The sequence below is a fragment of the Sebastes fasciatus genome, chromosome 12 (genome assembly GCF_043250625.1).
Source record: "Sebastes fasciatus isolate fSebFas1 chromosome 12, fSebFas1.pri, whole genome shotgun sequence".
In the NCBI taxonomy this organism is placed as follows: Eukaryota; Metazoa; Chordata; class Actinopteri; order Perciformes; family Sebastidae; genus Sebastes; species Sebastes fasciatus.
This window is the reverse complement of record NC_133806.1, coordinates 32,594,232-32,612,324: the sequence shown is the minus strand read 5'-3', so window position 1 is coordinate 32,612,324 and position 18,093 is coordinate 32,594,232. Positions and strand designations below refer to the sequence as shown.

The following is an 18,093-nucleotide window of genomic DNA, read 5'->3' as shown; positions in this document are numbered from 1 at the left end:
GGGTTTGTATGAGGTTCTTATCCGTAGTCAGTGTATTACCTACAGTATATGACGGTCTGCACGCCCACAGTTTGCAGAAGTAGACAGGAGTTACCACACAGAAGCAAAGAAAGAGAGACCAACCTAAAAAGAAATCTATTTTTGTTTAGTTTAGTTGGAATATTTTCACTGCTTCACCTTGGCATCAGATAGCCCTTTTCAACGGGGAACTATATCCATCTACACTCTCACCAAAGCCACCAATCTTCAACCTGTAGTTTTACCTTGCATAACACACGAGTTGCTGGTTTATACCGCTGCCTTGATCGGTTAGTTTGTTCGTGTTATTGTTTGACTTCGGTTAGTTCAGATTTACCAAAGTCACACAATAGCACAAACAAACTAACCGTAAAATTACTGTTTTTTTCAATGAAGTCTGGTTGCTTTGGCGAGAGCATAGGCTTCCAATCCCTGTTGGAAACACAGACTGTATAGCTGTCTCACAGCGAGGTAAACCTGCAAACATATTCTAAATATAGCATATACTTGAACTGATATTGATTTTTTTAAGAGGGCCTTTCTTTTAAGTGGCTAAAATACGTTTTGCTGCTGCCCCCGTCCACAGCAGTACATTGCTTTGCTTCCGTGCGGTAACTCCTGTCTGCTTCCCCAAACTGGGGCGTGCCGACCGTCATCTACTGTAGGTAATACACTGACTACGGAGAACTACCTCATTCAACCCCACATCAAAACACCCAAACTATCCCTTTAAGAGAAACCACTCTCAGTCTAATTTCTCCTGTCTCTTTGGGTGGCCCTGGGGAGGCACTGAGATTTAAATCACGGCTGTTTGACTGATGTTACAGCCTCTCACAGCCACTCTCATGAGCCTCAGCCTGGAGGATGTTTAGATGACCAGCAGCAGTCATAACGTGCTGAGCTCTGCTCTCTGTACTTTATGGTTTTCTTAACGGCAACCTCTCCTATAAGAACAATTAACTCCTCTTTTCTCATAGCCTTCATTTAGGTTACCATCACCAAAAATCACAACAATATTCAGTAAATGTCATCATATTATATGATTGTTGGAGTGAAATGAAACATCTTTTACTTGTAGGTCATGGTAGTAATTATGCTGAGTGATGCTTTGCTGTTTAATGCTGTGAGAATTATTGGGTCCTTGAGCTCGGATGATCCAATGAACAAGCATCGGTTACATGATGTTAATAGCAGCTTTTCTTCTGTTTTTTTCTTGTGCTTTGGTCTTGTTGCAAAGATAGCTGTCCACTTTGAGACAAATACCTCAAACCATAAATGTTTAATATCAGAAAAAGGCCAAAACCTTTGCAGGATACATGCAAAATACCAAGTTAGAAAGACTGATCTTATTCTGCAAGTGATTCGTCCTTACTTGTTTTTTTGTCGCTTTTCAAGTAGCTGGAAGAGTGAGCAGAATTCAGAGAGAAAGAGAGAAAGAAGGATTAAGTTTACTGTGCTCCACCCAAAACTGTTTAAATGGCACATTTAAACAGAAATGCCTCAGAAACAGTTTCTTTCTTGCTTTCCCTTTCACTCACACGCAGACTAAGACACACACAAATGCGCTCCCCAGGTGATACCTCCGACTCAGCCTAATGAGGTAATGTTTCTAGGAAAGGATGGAGAGGTTGGAGAGGGAGGGATGGGGGTGTCTGGGGTGTAAGAGAGTGAGAGAGTGAGAGAGTGAGAGAGAGAGAGAGAGAGAGAGAGAGAGAGAGAGAGAGAGAGAGAGAGAGAGAGAGAGAGAGAAAAAGAGAAAGAGAGAGAGAGACCCTGGAGAAAAAGTGTCCCGCAGCTGTGTGGCTTGCATGTGTTGTGTTTGACGCCAGATAACAATGATCTCCCCCTTTGAATTCATCATCAGACTGTTTCAACTCAGACGCTCCCATTGAACATACAGCACAACGCAACCCCTTAATGCTTGGTCACCCTTCATATGCAATTTCTTCCATGTTACTGCAGCAGAACTGGGACATTGTAGTGGCAGGGGCAGTAGTGATAGTAGTCATCCTCCCTTCTCTTCTGTCCAATTTTACCCTAATCCCACACACTTCCGGATCCGAACATAGAAAAGGCAGCTTCATTTAGATCCAACAGAAACCTGATCTGTGTATCAGCCCTGGTCTGGCCCAGATCTGTGGAGGGAAATGTCAGAACTTGAGTGACAGGGATTAGTGAAGCTAGTCTGAAGGAATGCTACTGCTGCCCATGCCATCTATTTGGGATGCGGGTTTACTACAGATAGGATAAAGGTACTGGGAGGACAGGAGCAGACCATAACTGAGATCAGAACAGTACAGTAAATTAGATTGAAGAGGACCTACTGTACGTATTAGGCTCATTCTCAGGTGCATACTTGCATTTAGTCATGTTTATATGCTTTAATGTTCAAAAAACACTTTATTTTTCTCATACTTGCTGTGCTGCAGCACCTCTTTTCACCCTCTGCCTGAAAAGCGCAGTCTGCTCTGATTGGTCAGTTTACTGTTGCCGAACCAAACTCTTCGGACTCCGCTCCAGCTCCGCTCTAACCCAAACCTTCAAAAAAAACATTAACTACCAGACAAGGGGAACCAGAAGTGCTAAAATGCTAACTCATTTCCGGGTTTTACAGGACTTATTCCTGTAGCACTTTATTATGCAAATGTGTTACTTGGTGACATCACCATGTTACGGAAGAAAAGGCAGGACTTAAAGCGAGGCATTTCAGGTAGTTCTGCAGCAGTGTTTCTGTGGGGGAGAGTAACTCCCTTTGGTGTGGACTTTGTAACTTTGCAGACCTTTTACATGCACAACAACTATATAACACACTAAAGGAAATGGCACAAAAGCACAATAGGTCCTCTTTAAAATAGAACACCACTAAGCATCAGAGTGTGTCCCTGAAAGTCTTTACAATACCTACATATTGTGGGACCGTTTAGGTTGTGGGTCGCTAATATACTCCACGTTTTTTCAAACATTCCCTTTAAGACTAAATCAAAGCTACAATGTTCCCCAGTGTGTGTCCTTGAAACCCTCAAACCCAAACATCCCTGCACCCCCATTCTCAGACTCACCTTTTAAACACGGCCGTGTGTTTACACAGTGAGGTGATGCATTTTGGGACTGCTGTGACCTCATGGTCTTAAAACAGCTGCTGCTACGATAATGAAAGAAAACACATGCACGTACACACACACACACATCACAGAGAGAGAAAAAATAGTTTTCACTGTAATGTAGTGTATATGGAGGGTGGGAAAAGGTTGCTGTTTTTGCCATTGGACCGTTGGCAGGACTCATAAGGCTTGAAGCTGCAGAGAGCATGAAGTGGTTGGATTTCCTCATGCCACCAATTCCTAGCCTTCAATTTAAAATGCTTAAGGTATTGATAAAACACTTGACCACCACTGCAGAGACCCAGCTTCGTAGTTTCAACACTATTAGCTGATTCAGTTGTCATGGTTACCACCATTAATGCTGCTTTATGGGGAAAAGGTACACCTGGTGTTAGCAAGTACAACACTTTAATTTACTCTTTAGAAACTGCATAAATCACAACTTTAACCAACAACCAATGGTTATTAGAGGGTAAAGCAGTAGTTAGCAGGTTGCACTGGTATAGCATTGTTCACAAAACAACCGAAAGTAATATTTTTAGCCCTATGTGACAAACACGAGATATTTATTTGACAGGAAAACTATAAGAAGGCTGTTCCTGTACTGTAAAACGAAGTCCATTTAAAGTCTAATGTTGGCTGGTTCTGTAAATTTCAGACAAAAAGGTCCTTACTTGGTATCACTGGGCTGTAATTGTGTTTGTATGAGCTTTCCCTTTCTTCCCTTTACTTCTATTCCCTGAAACACTATTACAGCATTATCACCCTCTGGCAGGAGTCTTGTCTTTCAGCAAACTGTTTTTTTGTGAGATGTGTCTCTGGGCGGTTACCATGGCACCGCATACACACACACACTGTGCAGCTGTGGCTGACAGTTGCCGAAGTGTGATAAATGTGCTGATTGCTCCCTCTGGTGGGCTGAAGTTAGTCTCTATTACAGTGAAACTTGTGCACATGCGCTGTGTTTATCAGATAAATGCTGAAGATTATAAGATAATCCTTTTATGAGCAATATTTTGAGTAATATAGTAACTTTTTCTCAGGTGGAGTTGGCAAAAGTAAACACGTGGTAATCAAGATCACTACATTATCATTCCTTTTCTGAGCTTAGTGATCGAAATCCGACCTCTGACCTGCACGTAAGAGCTCACCTTCACTCACAGGATGCGTCTGGAGGACAACACAGAAATAAATAAGTTTGGGGAAATAAATAGGGAGGAAATTGCAAAGGGAAAATAATGCATAAATAAATAAATAAATAGATCCATAAATAAATACATTTAATAATTAATAAATACATTTTAAAATACATTTGAAATGAATAAAAATAAATGCCAAAATAAATTAATACATTTAAGTTAAATAAATAAATAAAACGGAAAATCAAATAGAAGAGTAGATAAATAGGGGAATTAATACAAAAGGTAAATAAGTCAAGAAGCAAATTAAAACAAAAATATAAATTTATGTCACATCAGTTGATCAATTGATTAATGCATATATTTATTATTTAGATTTTTATTTTGGTATATTTAATGGCATATTAATTTATTTATCAAGTAATTTATTAAATTATTTTTGATTTTGGCAGGTTCTGCCCTCCAAATACTTAATGTTCCATCCCACTGATACAACGGTGACTCATCCACTCAATCATTCCTGTTGAGAGAGACAACAGGGTTAGTCTCTGCTGCCAGTTGCGTCTGTGTCATAACAACATAATGCAGTTTCCCACTCTTAGTGATCGTGTTCTACTTTAGTATATTAGTCCATGAGCCTGACCCCCAAAATTTGGCTGCCGTGCCACTTTGGTGGGATCATGTCTCATAGTGATTATTTCAAAGGTCTATGTCCCTAGTGTTGGAAAATGCACAATAGCATTGCAGCAATGATAGCTTTATATGTGCTATCACTCCTTTTTTCATCTCTCCATCATTATAATTTTTCCATCTTTTTTTTTGCCAATTTACACATAGATCCAGTATAAAAGAGGGTAACCAACACACAATATCATGAAGTCATATATCATTGTAAAACTTAGACTATAATCTATCCATCTGTCACATTGTCATGACACTGAGATCAAGAGAATTTGACCTTTGACCTCTAATGCTGCAATGGGGCAAATTCTGAATGCCACTGCAAATGCCCTTATAACTAGCTTCATATATATCTGATGTGCCCATGGATAGTTCCAGCATAAAGAGCACAAAAATATCTTTAAAATGATATATTACATGACTAACAGCAAAAGCAACATTTCTTATCAGAATAAACTTAACTTTGTGCAGTTTGAATCTGATAGAATGTTCAGAACTTTGCATTGAATTCTGTTATTGGAGCAGTTGTAAATGGCTTTCTAAGCAACAGAAACACAAAATAAGACAAAAATGTTATCATGCATTTTCCATCACTAGGGACACAGACCTTTAAAAAATCACTGAGACATGATCCTTTCAAAGTGGCACGACCAACCCCCTGGCTCATGGACTATATAGGCTGCGCTTGTTTCAAAGTTTGATTGAAAATTAATATGCTGAGTCTTTGCCATACATCAGGGTTTAGTCAATTGACGACCCAGTGGTCGCACAGGTGTTATATGTTATTCTGTTATTTACTTTCTTCGCAGACTCACATCTTTTGGAGCCAGTAGCTAGATCATTTTTCTATTTTTCAGTTCAGTGATTCAGAGTGTCCTGTTGTACTGCAGCACAGCCTGGCTCAGTAGTCTATCTGTAAAAACTTAGAACTAAACTTTAGAGCCAAATCAAAATTTGTGTGAAGATCATTGGCTAACCTGTGACAGCCTTCTTTCAAGCAGCTCACAACAAGAGCTTGCTCAGACTGGCCAACAGCATCTCTTCTGATCCCTTACATGTTTTAAATGGGGAATACCAACTTCTGCCCTCCAAGAGACTTTTCAGAGTCCCTACATTTAACCGCATCAGGCTGAAGAACGCTTTTGTCCATCAGTCCATCTTGTTGCTAAATAATGATTAATGTGCTGCTAAGGAGATGTAAATCCAGAGGACAGATGGTCATTTTGTAATGGGTTGTGTATGAATAATGGTGATGTGTTTTTTTTTTTTTGTCTGATGGGTCTTACTTGTCTGTCTGTTTATGGTAACAGTATGTCTATTGTGTATGTGTACTTTTTCTCAAACTAAGCTGCCTATGGATGCAAAATGAATTTCAGTGCAAACTGACAATAAAGTTGTATCATATCGTATCGTATCGTATCGTATCGTATCGTATCGTATTCTGGTAGATCGGAAGTGCTCATTTTAAAGTTACTTGAGGTAACCTAACTGATTAATAAGAATGATTAAAGTGTAATTGTATCCTTGCCTGAAGTGCACAATAAAACTAAAGTCAGGGAGATGTCAGTAGGGTCCTGATATATGCTAGCTCACTGTCACGGCTTACACTTGAATAGAACGGAGCCATCGTTAATGTTATTAGTAACACCTGTGCTTTTAGTACCTATCAAACACATCCTGCACAGTCCGGCCCACAGTCCTGAGAGGAGGACTAATTAGGCAACAAATTGAAAACACCTGTGTGGGTGGACCATACAGGTTCTGTAAACGTTCATATCAAATATTTAGGGGTGTTAACTTTAGTTGTGTTCCATTTTGTTTTTTTCCGTACTTATTTATTTTATAGAGCATCACCTGGAAACAGTTACAAGACTGTGAGGTATGTGTATATGTTTATAGGTACAGTAATATATGGAAATGTACATGCACAAATTGTGTAAGTATTTAGGCTATAGATTGTTTTTGTAAATGTAACTTGGTATCTTCATCATATTTTTGACAAAACACTGACATTCACTAGTATAATTAGTATAATTCTTTGTTTCCAAGATGATTAAAAACTAATGTAGTATATGCAGTATATACAGTTAAATATTTTTTGTCTGTGAACAATTTTACAGGGCAGTGGGAGACAGTGTCAGGGCTTGATCACTGTCTGTACATCTGATGTAAACGTCCGGGTTAACAAGACATCTATCACAGGATGGCTACTTTACATCATATAACTGCTGTTATATGTGGATATTAAGACCACTATCATTATTTAAAGTGGTCTTAACTGGTCTAGCCTTAGTAGCTAGCGACTTTTAAAGATTAAAAAGGTGCCTTATGTATCTAGAATGTGAAAATGTAACATATTGGGGAACTCTAAATGCTCTAAACAAAATTTTATTGCAGTGAGCCCTTTTATAAATGTAAAACCAAAGTGAAATCTGGCTGTAATTAAGATGCGAGTCTTTTTTGAGTTTACGAAAACATACTATTTAAATAGCGTATTTGCGTTCTGCTTCAGAAAAAGAATGAGAGTAGGTCTATACTGTTAAGGCTGGAAAGACAATATGAATTACAGGAATATACAGTATATTTAGAACGAGTAATATCTCTAAATATCTATCTTATATCCATTATCGCCTTGGATCCAGAACTATAGGAAACAAATTGATTGAAAACAGATTACAACTAAAAAAATTGTAAATTTAAGGGGCACAGTTGATTTCAGGGCAAAACTTCACAAGAAGCACGACTGAAACAGCTGAAAAAGAGCAGAGACTGAGGCATTGTCCACCAAAGCCAGCCTCCTCTCTTTTAATAGACAACTAATGGAGAAAAATGAATGATGAATCCTAATGAAAAATGGGGGACGAGGCAGGAGGGGGTATGTGTTTCCAACCATCCGTGTCATATAATTTTGACTGTGATGAATTAAAGAAAATTATTGCAAAGTAAACTGTGTATTCATTGCAGGAGGTATCATTTATCACCTCCTGACCTGTCAGACTACTTAATCAATTAATGCCCGTGCATTAATCCATCTTCAGTCTTTCCATAAAGCTAACACTGCATGTCAAATGGAGGCGGTGATTCATCACAGGATGACCCTTTGAGAAAAAAATACACACTGTCTCTCTGCATAGGCCACATGCTGAACCGGCCTCTATAAATACAATGATTACATATTTCTTATATTACTAGCCTATAACATTTTAATGACAGTTCAGAAAAGGTAAAAATAACTCTGAAGGAAACATGAACATTTACATTATCGAAGACTATAGCCCTGTATTTAGTGGTTTGAATATTCTTTCTTTACCCTCTAACAATAGACTACCAGAAATATTTTCATCACAATATGACAACATTTTAAAGATGTGCAAGAGAACTTGGTAAAAACCATGTCATACTCGAGAAGGAGGATATAAACTGGGAAAAAAAAGTTCGGAAACTTGTGTTTGGTGGATTATTTCTCTGTTGTTACAATGCTAATGGTCATTGTATTTTACATGGTTGGAAAGCCTGTTTATCTACCTTCACAATGATGTCCAACTTGTAAGGATCATGCATTTGTGGGATGAGCAGCACAGCTGATTATGTGGGTAGCGGCCAAGAAATATTTGCCAAAATGCTCTGCCAATGTTAAACAGTGTATTCTCATAAGGCTACCAGGAAGCCTGCAATGACTGCCCTTCACCGTCAGGCCCGTTTGCGCTGGTGTCGACAACACAGACAATGGAACCTGAACATGTGGGGGAATGTCATGTTCAGTGATGAGTCCAGGTTCTGTCTGTTAAAGTCGGATGGCAGGGTCAAAGTATGGAGACGACGCGGAGAACGCTATGCTGATTGTTGCACCGATGGAGTAACAGCTTTTGGTGGGGGCAGTGTCATGGTGTGGGGTGGCATCTCCCACACTGGCAAAACAAGGTTTGTCATCATTGAAGGCCATCTCAATGCAGGGAGATATCGGAATGAGATTCTGCAGCCAGTGGCGATCCCATATCTCCACAATCTGGGACCTAACTTCATCCTCCAAGATGACAACGCAGAGCCAGGGTTATCACAGACTACCCCCACAATGTGGGAGTAGAGAGAATGGAACGGCCTGCCAAGAGTCCACACCTCAACCCAATTCAACACATGTGGGATCAGCTTGGGTGTGCTGTACGTGTTAGAGTGACCAACACAACCACGCTGGCTGACCTGCAACGAATCGTGGTTGAGGAATGGAACGCCATCCCACAGCAACGTGTGACCAGGTTGGTGACCCGCATGAGGAGGAGGTGCCAGGCTGTTGTGGCTGCGTATGGATCTTCCACCGCTACTGAGGCTCCTGACGGTGTATTAAATGAATAAAGTGTAAAATAGCCAATATGTCTTGTTTGTTCCTTGTTACTGATAGAGAGTTCAATCATCCAATCCACCAAACAACTCAAAACAAGAGTCAATACCAACAGGAGAATACACTGTTTACCATTGACGGAGCATTTTGGCAAATTTTTCTTGGGCGCTACCCACATAATCAGCTGTGCTGCTCATCCCACAAATGCATGATCCTTACAAGTTGGACATCATTGTGAAGGTAAATAAACAGGCTTTCCAACGATGTAAATATTTTGCCAATTAGCATTGTAACAACAGAGAAATAATCCATCAAACACAATTTTCCAAACTTTTTTTTCTCAGTATATAACGCTCCAAACTTGCACTTGATTTTGGCGAGGAAAAACTGTCATGGCCATTTTCAAAGTGGTCCCTTGACCTCTGACCTCAAGATATGTGAATGTAAATGGGTTCTATGGGTACCCATGAGTCTCCCCTTTACAGACATGTCCACTTTATGATAATCACATGCAGTTTGGGGCAAGTCATAGTCAAGTCAGGACACAGACAGCTGTTTTTGCCTGTTGGGCTGCAGTTTGCCATGTTATGATTTGAGCATATTTTCTTATGCTAAATGCAGTACCTGTGAGGGTTTCTGGACAATATCTGTCATTGTTTTGTGTTGTTAAAGCTGAAGTAGGCGAGATTGGAGCAAATATGATTAAAAAAAGTTATTTTTATAAAAACGGTCGCTATATCCTGACAGTAGTACATGAAACAGGTAACCTGAAAAAAATCATGTGCCTCTGTGTCCTCCGGTGCTCCTAACGGCATCTGCAAGATTTCACAGACTGGAGGAAAACAAGCAGTCAGAGCTGATCTGAGATATGCTGTCCATCTGCTGTCTATGAGAGCCAGCTGTCAATCACTCGCGAATTCCGACCAAACGGTTAAAGTAGGCAGCGCTGATCAAATATGAATCAATATTCTGTTGCTGTAATGCCTATTTCTCTCCTCAAATGTTTTCAGAATGATCTTGTAGTGCACGGTTTAGCTGTAAAATGAGAAAGTTTGTGACGCGGCCGCCATTGTGAAATCTGTTGAAGAAACGCCAAGTTCTGGACACATGACCGGAGCACAGCCAATAGGAACGCTCTCTCTCTGAAATGACCTGTGATTGGTCAAGGTCTCCCGTCACGGGCGATTTTTTAAAGCCTGAAAACAGAGCCATGATGAGGTGCAGAACTCTAGTTATCTCTCAGAACACTTGAATTACAATATGCTGAAAGGTTATTATGGAATTTTTGCCCAATGATGCCAAAAATATACTGCTTACTGCCACTTTAATTTATTAATTTATTATCAATTTATTTATTTGATTTAATTCATACAATAATACATATATACATACATTAGCATAAAGCAGCATATTTGTCCACTCTCGTGTTGATAAGAGTATTAAATACTTGATAAATCTCCTTTAAGGTACATTTTGAATGTGCTACATTCCCAGTTCTTCCTATGGGGACTTTGCTGTACAACGTGACCTTAAATGCATCACTTCTTGACTTGAGCGTGTTGTCAGAGTCCCAGTGAGGAGCAGCAGCAATGAAAGCTTTCACATTTCCACCCGTGGCGTCTTTTCTTTTCTCCAAGGAGTCTTCAAATGTCACCAATTCTATTGTGTTGTCTTCACTGAATGTGAAGTGAATTTTGTTTTTTCTCCCACAGAACGGGAATGCATCATGTGACCAAATCAGCTGATGGCGCCGCCTCCTCGTGTGACGCTGACGCATGGCTCACGCTACGGTACGCCATTTGTGTCTAGCAGCAAAACGCGCGGACAGTGGAAATAGTCGTATAACAAGAGGTAAGTTCAATTGAGGTTTGACTGTATTATCTCGTCATTACTTGGTTTGTTTTTACCGAGTCGATAGACGACTCTCTGGGGTGTTTTCAAGCACTGTTTCGGCAACATAGAGCACTGTTTCAGAGGTCGATGTTAGCCTCCTTTTTGGGCCTCTGTGCTGCCGTCGTTTTCCGAGCCATGGAGCGCTCTAAGTCCCGCCTCTGTCCCGCTGTGATTGGACGACGCAGCCGACGTAGCGATTTAATTGGACGTCCGGTGCGTTTCTCAAAGTGCCAGTTGAGAGACATGTTGCTAGTTAGCAAGTTAGCTGCTGTAGCTAGCAGCAGTGTCCACAACAACTTCACCCGATTCTCATGCAGGTGCAAGAAGCCATTTACTCCACGAAGAGAGGTTTCACCGAGTGTTTGGCACCGCAACACTGGACGGGTTGCGGTGTCGTTGCAGTTTCTAACGTGCAGTTTAAAAACATGTCCGGCTTACTTGTTATTACTTTGAAGCTCGCGTCGGGTGTCTCTTGGTGAACCTGCTGCTAATAGATGATAGATGGAGGTAGCGAGGCGACAGTGTGATGAAGTTATGTTCCAAGTCTTGTTAAATGACAACGGAGCTGTATCAGAGGTAGAGACACTTGTCCATGAATGCGGTTTTAACACACAGTTGTCTTCTGCCCAGATGCTGTCCGTTCTCTGCTCTGTACCGTTAAGTGAGAGCCTTAATAACTCACATAGAAGTCCCTCTTCAGTGTCACGGCGTCCTGTCTACTTAATAAACACATTACAACTTCACATGGTGTTCCTCCTGTTAATCCTGTTGTCATATTCTGCCAAAATCCACAGTGGATGGCGGTATTGAGCCCCTTCTTCAAGTTAGACCTTAACAGAACCCCCCTGAACCGCTCATACAGATCATACATTTACATTTGAAAAGCACAAATAGACTGAGGCTTATAAGCAGAAACAAGGCATGACCCACTACACACACATAAATCTATTCATTATACAATTCATTATAGATTTCATTCAATTCCTTACCAATAACAAAGGATGAAATGTAGATCGAAGTTACATAAAAATGATTATGAACCATTGTGACAATTTAGACATGGATGGGCTGAAACAAATTTGTTCCTCAGGATGTTCCCTATATTTTATATAAACAATATATTATATGGTGGTTGAGAAAAAATTAAGAAACACACTCATCAGTTTGAGTCATAGGTTTAAGTATACCTATGTGGCAAAAAGAAATATGGTGGAAACACAGCAAATAGAGAAACACTTGTTCAGTTGTGGTGCATTGAGCTGTCTCGACCGCAGTAAAATGATATTGAATCTTTGCCCCAAACAAACACATTTTGAGACTATTGCAGCTGTTTAAAATCCTAGAAAATGGTTATTCATAGGGATGCATCAGTCCCAATACCAATAGTGATACCTAGGCTTTGGGTATCGTCCAATACCGAGTACTGATCCGATACAAGTTTTTAATTAATACGTTTTATGCCTCACTGTGTGGAAGCGTCATTCTTTTATGTGTAAGGCAACATCAGGCTTAACTTAAACATTGCTTTTTATAACTAAATGTAACAAATAAATAAATGGATACAAATTTCCTGATTGTTATTTATTATTAAGGTAATAAATCGTACACCAGAACCTTGGTAAAAAATATTCAAAATTAACAGGAATTACAATTCAGGTGCAGCAACAAATTGTTCAAAACTTAAACAGGAATTCAAATTCCAGTATATGATGTATATAGTATATGAATATAGAACTGAATTGAATGGATCAGCCTCATTGTCACCGATACCCGATCCAGCTATTTGAGTCAGTATCAGCCCAATATCCAATCCTTTATCAGTGCATCCCTAGTTATTCATAATTAAATGTTAAGCTATACTTCATATACATTCACTGGTTTAATTGTGGCAATGGCTGTAGCTTTATTGAATCATGTTTACAAGCATTTAGTAATTATTTTTAAACCGGCATTTCCATATGTATGCTCCATTAAATGCCCGTGTATTAATTGGACTTGTTTTTCCCAGTAAATAAGCAGCAAAAGCCAGCTCTCATGGCATGTTTTTACCAAACAGTTTGTGCCTGGAAGCACTAGATGGCGACATTTACTTGTGTTAAGGCAGATAGTGTAGTGCACTTTTCAGAAGCTTGTGTTGAATCACACAATTTGTGGCAAATGCAGTTAACTTGTTTCCAGAATTCTCTTCAATTCACTAAATTGTGTTTCAGACAATTGAAGATGTGAAACATAATTTCTGTTTTTTCTTTCCAGGAGTGTGATCCAGCTTTGATGATCAACTTCACTGTTAAATACTTATAGCAGGATATGATATGGATCAAACATTGATATCAGGAAAGGAGGCTGTTGAAGACAAAGTGCCTGACAATGACACCAGTGGGAAAGGGCAGCCAGAAGATGTGGAAATGGAGGAAACTAAAAGAGACTCCCCCAGTAGGACTGCCGAGCCCGATGAAGCAAACGAGGAACTCGCTGAGAGGCTGCGGCCGGACTCCGTGCCTGAAGATGGGGATAACCTCTGCTTAGTTTGTGGCTTCTCAGCCAAATGTCCAAGATCACTGAAGATTCACTTTGCAAGAAAGCATGGAAAGAACTCAAAGAATACCAATAGAACTGCAAAGCCAGCTGAAAAAAGTGATAAAATCTCTGACGTGAGTCCAGCTGAAATCCAACAGGAGGTAGACATGGAGACAGAAAGTGCTGTTGAAGTTAAACAAAACCAGGAGTCTGATCTTGATGAGCTGACATCAGCAGCCAGTGACAATGCCATGAACACAAATAGTTTAAATAAAAAGGAAACTGTATCAGACAATCAGCAGGCAGATCAAGAGGAGGCGATCCCTAGCCTGGAGAGAAGAGTGAGCAAGCGAACCCCAAAACCTAAGATGATATATTCCTGCAACTACTGTGGACAAGAGTTCAGAGACAAGTCCCCTCTAGATGTGCATATCAAGAGATCCCACACCAAAGACATCCCTTACACATGTGAGTATTTGCTATAATTTAGCCTCCCACTTATTACATGCCATTCTAAAGATGTAAGATAGTTTGGCCTATTTTTAAAGAAGAAATGTTTCATCAAAATGTTGATATTTGTTTACAAGATCTATGCGTTACATGTTAATGAAATCTAAATTTTCGGGGAAATTGACACTTAATATAATATAAATATATATATACAAAAATATAAAAAATATAATATTTTTCACTTTTTCTGCGTGCCTCGTTTATAGTTAGAATTGCAATTTTTTTTTAAACTGAATTGTTTAAATTGATTGTTTTAAAAAAGACTTGAAAAGTGTATATTTGAAATGTCTTTCAGTTGACGCTGATGAGGACATGGATGGAGAAAAGGAAGCGGAGGATCCTGGCAGCACTCCGAAGGCTCCTACTTCAGCCAGAGTGGCAGCGAAACGTACGTTCAGCAGGTTCCAGCTGAAGTGTTCAAACTGTGATTTCAGGGTTAGCACCCCTGCGTTGCTGGAAAACCATACTCGACTCAAACACCTGAACCAGGAGTGGTACCGTTGCAAATTGTGCAACTTCCTTTCGGCCACATCTGAGTGGATGGACGCTCACCTATCCTCAGATAGTCACATGGAGCAGCAGAAAAGCACAGAATCGGCCTCATTCGAAGTGTACGTTGAGAGCGTAAGCAGAGACGGTGCTTGTGATGCTGCTGCTGTAGATGATGTGGCTCAGGTTGCTGGTGGAGAAGCGGTAGCTACTTCGACAGAAGAACATCAGGAAACTGACGAGGCAGATGAGGCTGCCAAAGCTGTGTTGAATGAGGAGGAAGACTTAGACCTTGAATCCCCCAGAAAGAAAAGGGGCAGACCAAAGCAAGGGTCCACGACCACTTGTGGATACTGCGGCCTGGTAGTGTCCAACGCTACTAACCTCAGCGTCCATGTCCGCCGCAAACACAGCAAGGAGTATGGCTACAGCTGCACTCTGTGCAACTATAGCTGCGTGACCAAAGGAGACATGGATCGCCACTGCATCACGAAGAAACACGTTAAACGTGCACAAGAGTGCGCAAATAAGAACCCGGTCAACAATCACACAAGTGCGTCACAGCAGGAACCCACAACTACGCGAGCCCAGGAACCAAATGCAGCGTCACAGACCACCGACAATGAGCCAGAATCTGACAACACAGCCTCCAACGAACACAGCGGAGAAGAGCAAACTCAATCAGACTCAAGCCAGAAAAAAAGTAAATATGACTCTGTTAATGCCTGCAGCCATTGTGACTTTGTAGCTCAATCAATCCCTTCGCTCCATCTTCACGTCAAGAGAAAGCACACCAAAGATTTTGAGTATGTCTGCCTAGCATGTAGCTACTATGCTGTAACGAGCAGGGAAATGTCTCGCCATGCCAACACAGAAAAGCACAAACAGAAAAGCCAGAAGTACCTGGAACCACTAGGGAGTGAGGGACAAAGAGCTTTGGCACTCCCATTGAAGCTGAAGGAGGTCATTGAGCTTGTTGGGGCAAACTCTAACCCTGAATGTGAACACTTTAGCCCCACAGAAGAGTCCGATTCTTGTTCTGATGACGGCCAAGCAATGGAAAGTCAGAATACGGCTGCAGCCTCAGTCACCGCAGAGCCTGTCGATGCTGTGGTTAGTGTGGCTGGCAGTGCAGATGAGAAACAAGCAGAGATTACATCTTCCAGTAGTGATGAACCAGATCCAACCAACGAGACAGTTGTACTTGCAGAGCTGTGTGAAGCCCAGCAGTCTCCAGCAGAACTTCAGCCTGCAGTGGATCAGTCTGCACAGCAAGAGAACCAAGAGGAAGAGGAAGAGGGTAAACAAGCAGATGAAGAACACTCAAATGCAGATGAGATGATTTTAGAAGCAAAAACTGACAGCTGTCATTCAGATACACAAATGTCCAAAGCCCCTCCCTTTGATGCCTGCATTTTATCCATGAAGGCCCTTGCTGAGCAGGAGCAGGAGCTGCAGGAAGGTCTGGCTCTGGAGGGCGAGGCTGCTGTGATATGTCTGACTGGAGGATCACCGGTGCCCTCTGGCTTCTCGCACCCCAATTCTGCATATGTCAAGAAGCTCAAACGCAAAGAAATTAGGGTGAGAGAGGAAGCCAAAGGAAGCAGCCCTCGCATCCGCTGCGAGGACTGCGGCTTCATGGCCGACGGCATCAGCGGCCTCAACGTCCACATCTCCATGAAACATCCGTCCAAGGAGAAGCATTTCCACTGCCTGGTGTGCGGCAAGTCGTTCTACACCGAGAGCAACCTGCACCAGCACCTGACCAGCGCCGCCCATCTCCGCAACGAGCAGAACAGCGTGGAGACGCTGCCCGAGGGGGGCGCGAGCTTCAAGTGCGTGAAATGCACAGACCGCTTCGAATCGGAGCAGGAACTGTTTGTTCACATCAAGGAGAAACATGAGGAGCTCCTGAGGGAGGTCAACAAGTACGTGGTGGAGGACACGGAGCAGATTAACCGCGAGCGCGAGGAGAACCAGGGCAGTGTGTGCAAATACTGTGGCAAGGTGTGCAAGAGTAGCAACTCCATGGCCTTCCTGGCACACATTCGCACGCACACCGGTATGTAACCTGCTTCTATTTACTCACACACTCCTCCTCTTTCTGCTACTCTCTGTATCTCACATATACAATATACTGTACATACACCAATGCAGTATGTATGCTGTGTAAAAGCAGGTCAAAGCTAATATCCCTCATTTTATGTAGGTTTAAAGAATTCAAGGAGTGTGCCTAAACCCTACAGCTCCACTACCAGTTCGTTAAAACACTATGTGACAACGCAGTATTGGAAAGGTGTTTCTAATACTGCGTTTTTTTCCATGCAAATATTTGAGTTAGTAACCTGGTATCACATACTGTATTTTAAATGCATTGTGCAAGACTCATTTGGACTGGAAGTAAGATTTTGATCAGAAAAATTTAATTTAGTTTTGTAGTACATATTGCATAAATTATTTAAAGGTCCCATATTGTAAAAAGGAAGATTTGTGATTTTTTAAAATATAAACCAAGTTTAAGTGCAATATAAATACTGTGGAAGTATTGATATGCTCAATCCATGGAGAAATACACAGCCCATATTCAAAAACTGTGCCTATGAACCGTCAAGATATACGTACAGTTGTGATGTCACAACTGTGTATGAATGACATCAGCTGACAGGAAGTAAACCTATACACAGGCTGTTGCCTAGCAACGCAATTCCTTTTAAATGCGCTATATCGGAGTGTTTTAGACAGAGGGTAAATGCAGGCGTATTCAGACAGACATTATAAGGAAATTAAAGGCTTTTTTGAACATCACAGCATTTAAACATGTTCTAGTAGAAACACAAAATACAAGTATGAACCTGAAATTGATCATAATATGTGACCTTTAACCTCCTGTAACTGATATGAGATATGAGGCCTTTTAATGCATTATGAGCACCTGAACACAATCAAGTTTTAACAAAAAAATAATCTCTTTGTGTAGCTGCTCAGCTATTAGGCCTTTGTTTTTAGGTACAACTGCATTGAGCAGGGAGAAGCAGCCTCTTCTTTGGCAGCTCAAGCTAATGTTAAGGCTACTATCTACTGCAGCCAGGTAATAGCTGTTTCAGTAGAGGTGAAGGTAAAGACTGATTGAGCTTCAGACCAGCAGGAGAGACGCTAATGGACCCCAGATTGGGATTCCCTGAGCAACGCTTGGTCAGAGACATGTGCGACTCATAATTGATGTGTCCATTACCAAGACTCAGTTGTAATTATAGTCAATAAGTCTCTGTAAATGTGTTAAAGCTTAGGCTAAAAGCATTGGAGGTCCAAAGAGAGGTGGGCTAATAATTTAAAATAATCAATGCAGACGTATTCAAAGCCCTTAATTTCCCTTGTGTCTGTACGTCCATGTTTGTGTATATGTGTGTGA

General features: G+C 41.0%; 1 protein-coding gene and 1 long non-coding RNA gene across 3 annotated transcripts in view; one reads left to right on the top strand and one right to left on the bottom strand.

Annotated features, from left to right (window-relative positions):
* Positions 1–560: 560 nt before the first annotated feature.
* Positions 561–3,921, bottom strand: LOC141778282 (uncharacterized). The gene is made up of 3 exons (XR_012596035.1): positions 3,794–3,921; positions 3,078–3,160; positions 561–2,153 (listed from the first exon to the last, which is right to left on the bottom strand). It is a non-coding gene; the product is annotated as an uncharacterized LOC141778282 (long non-coding RNA).
* Positions 3,922–10,989: 7,068 nt separating this feature from the next.
* The window catches only part of znf407 (zinc finger protein 407), a 166,688-nt gene continuing 159,584 nt past the window's right edge, over positions 10,990–18,093 (top strand). For both annotated transcript variants that reach the window (XM_074654749.1, XM_074654750.1), the window contains exons 1-3: positions 10,990–11,126; positions 13,422–14,153; positions 14,491–16,746. In XM_074654749.1, coding sequence (XP_074510850.1) covers positions 13,481–14,153; positions 14,491–16,746 — 2,929 coding nt within the window. In that variant the 5' untranslated portion in view covers positions 10,990–11,126; positions 13,422–13,480. The remainder of the gene's footprint in view (positions 11,127–13,421; positions 14,154–14,490; positions 16,747–18,093) is intronic.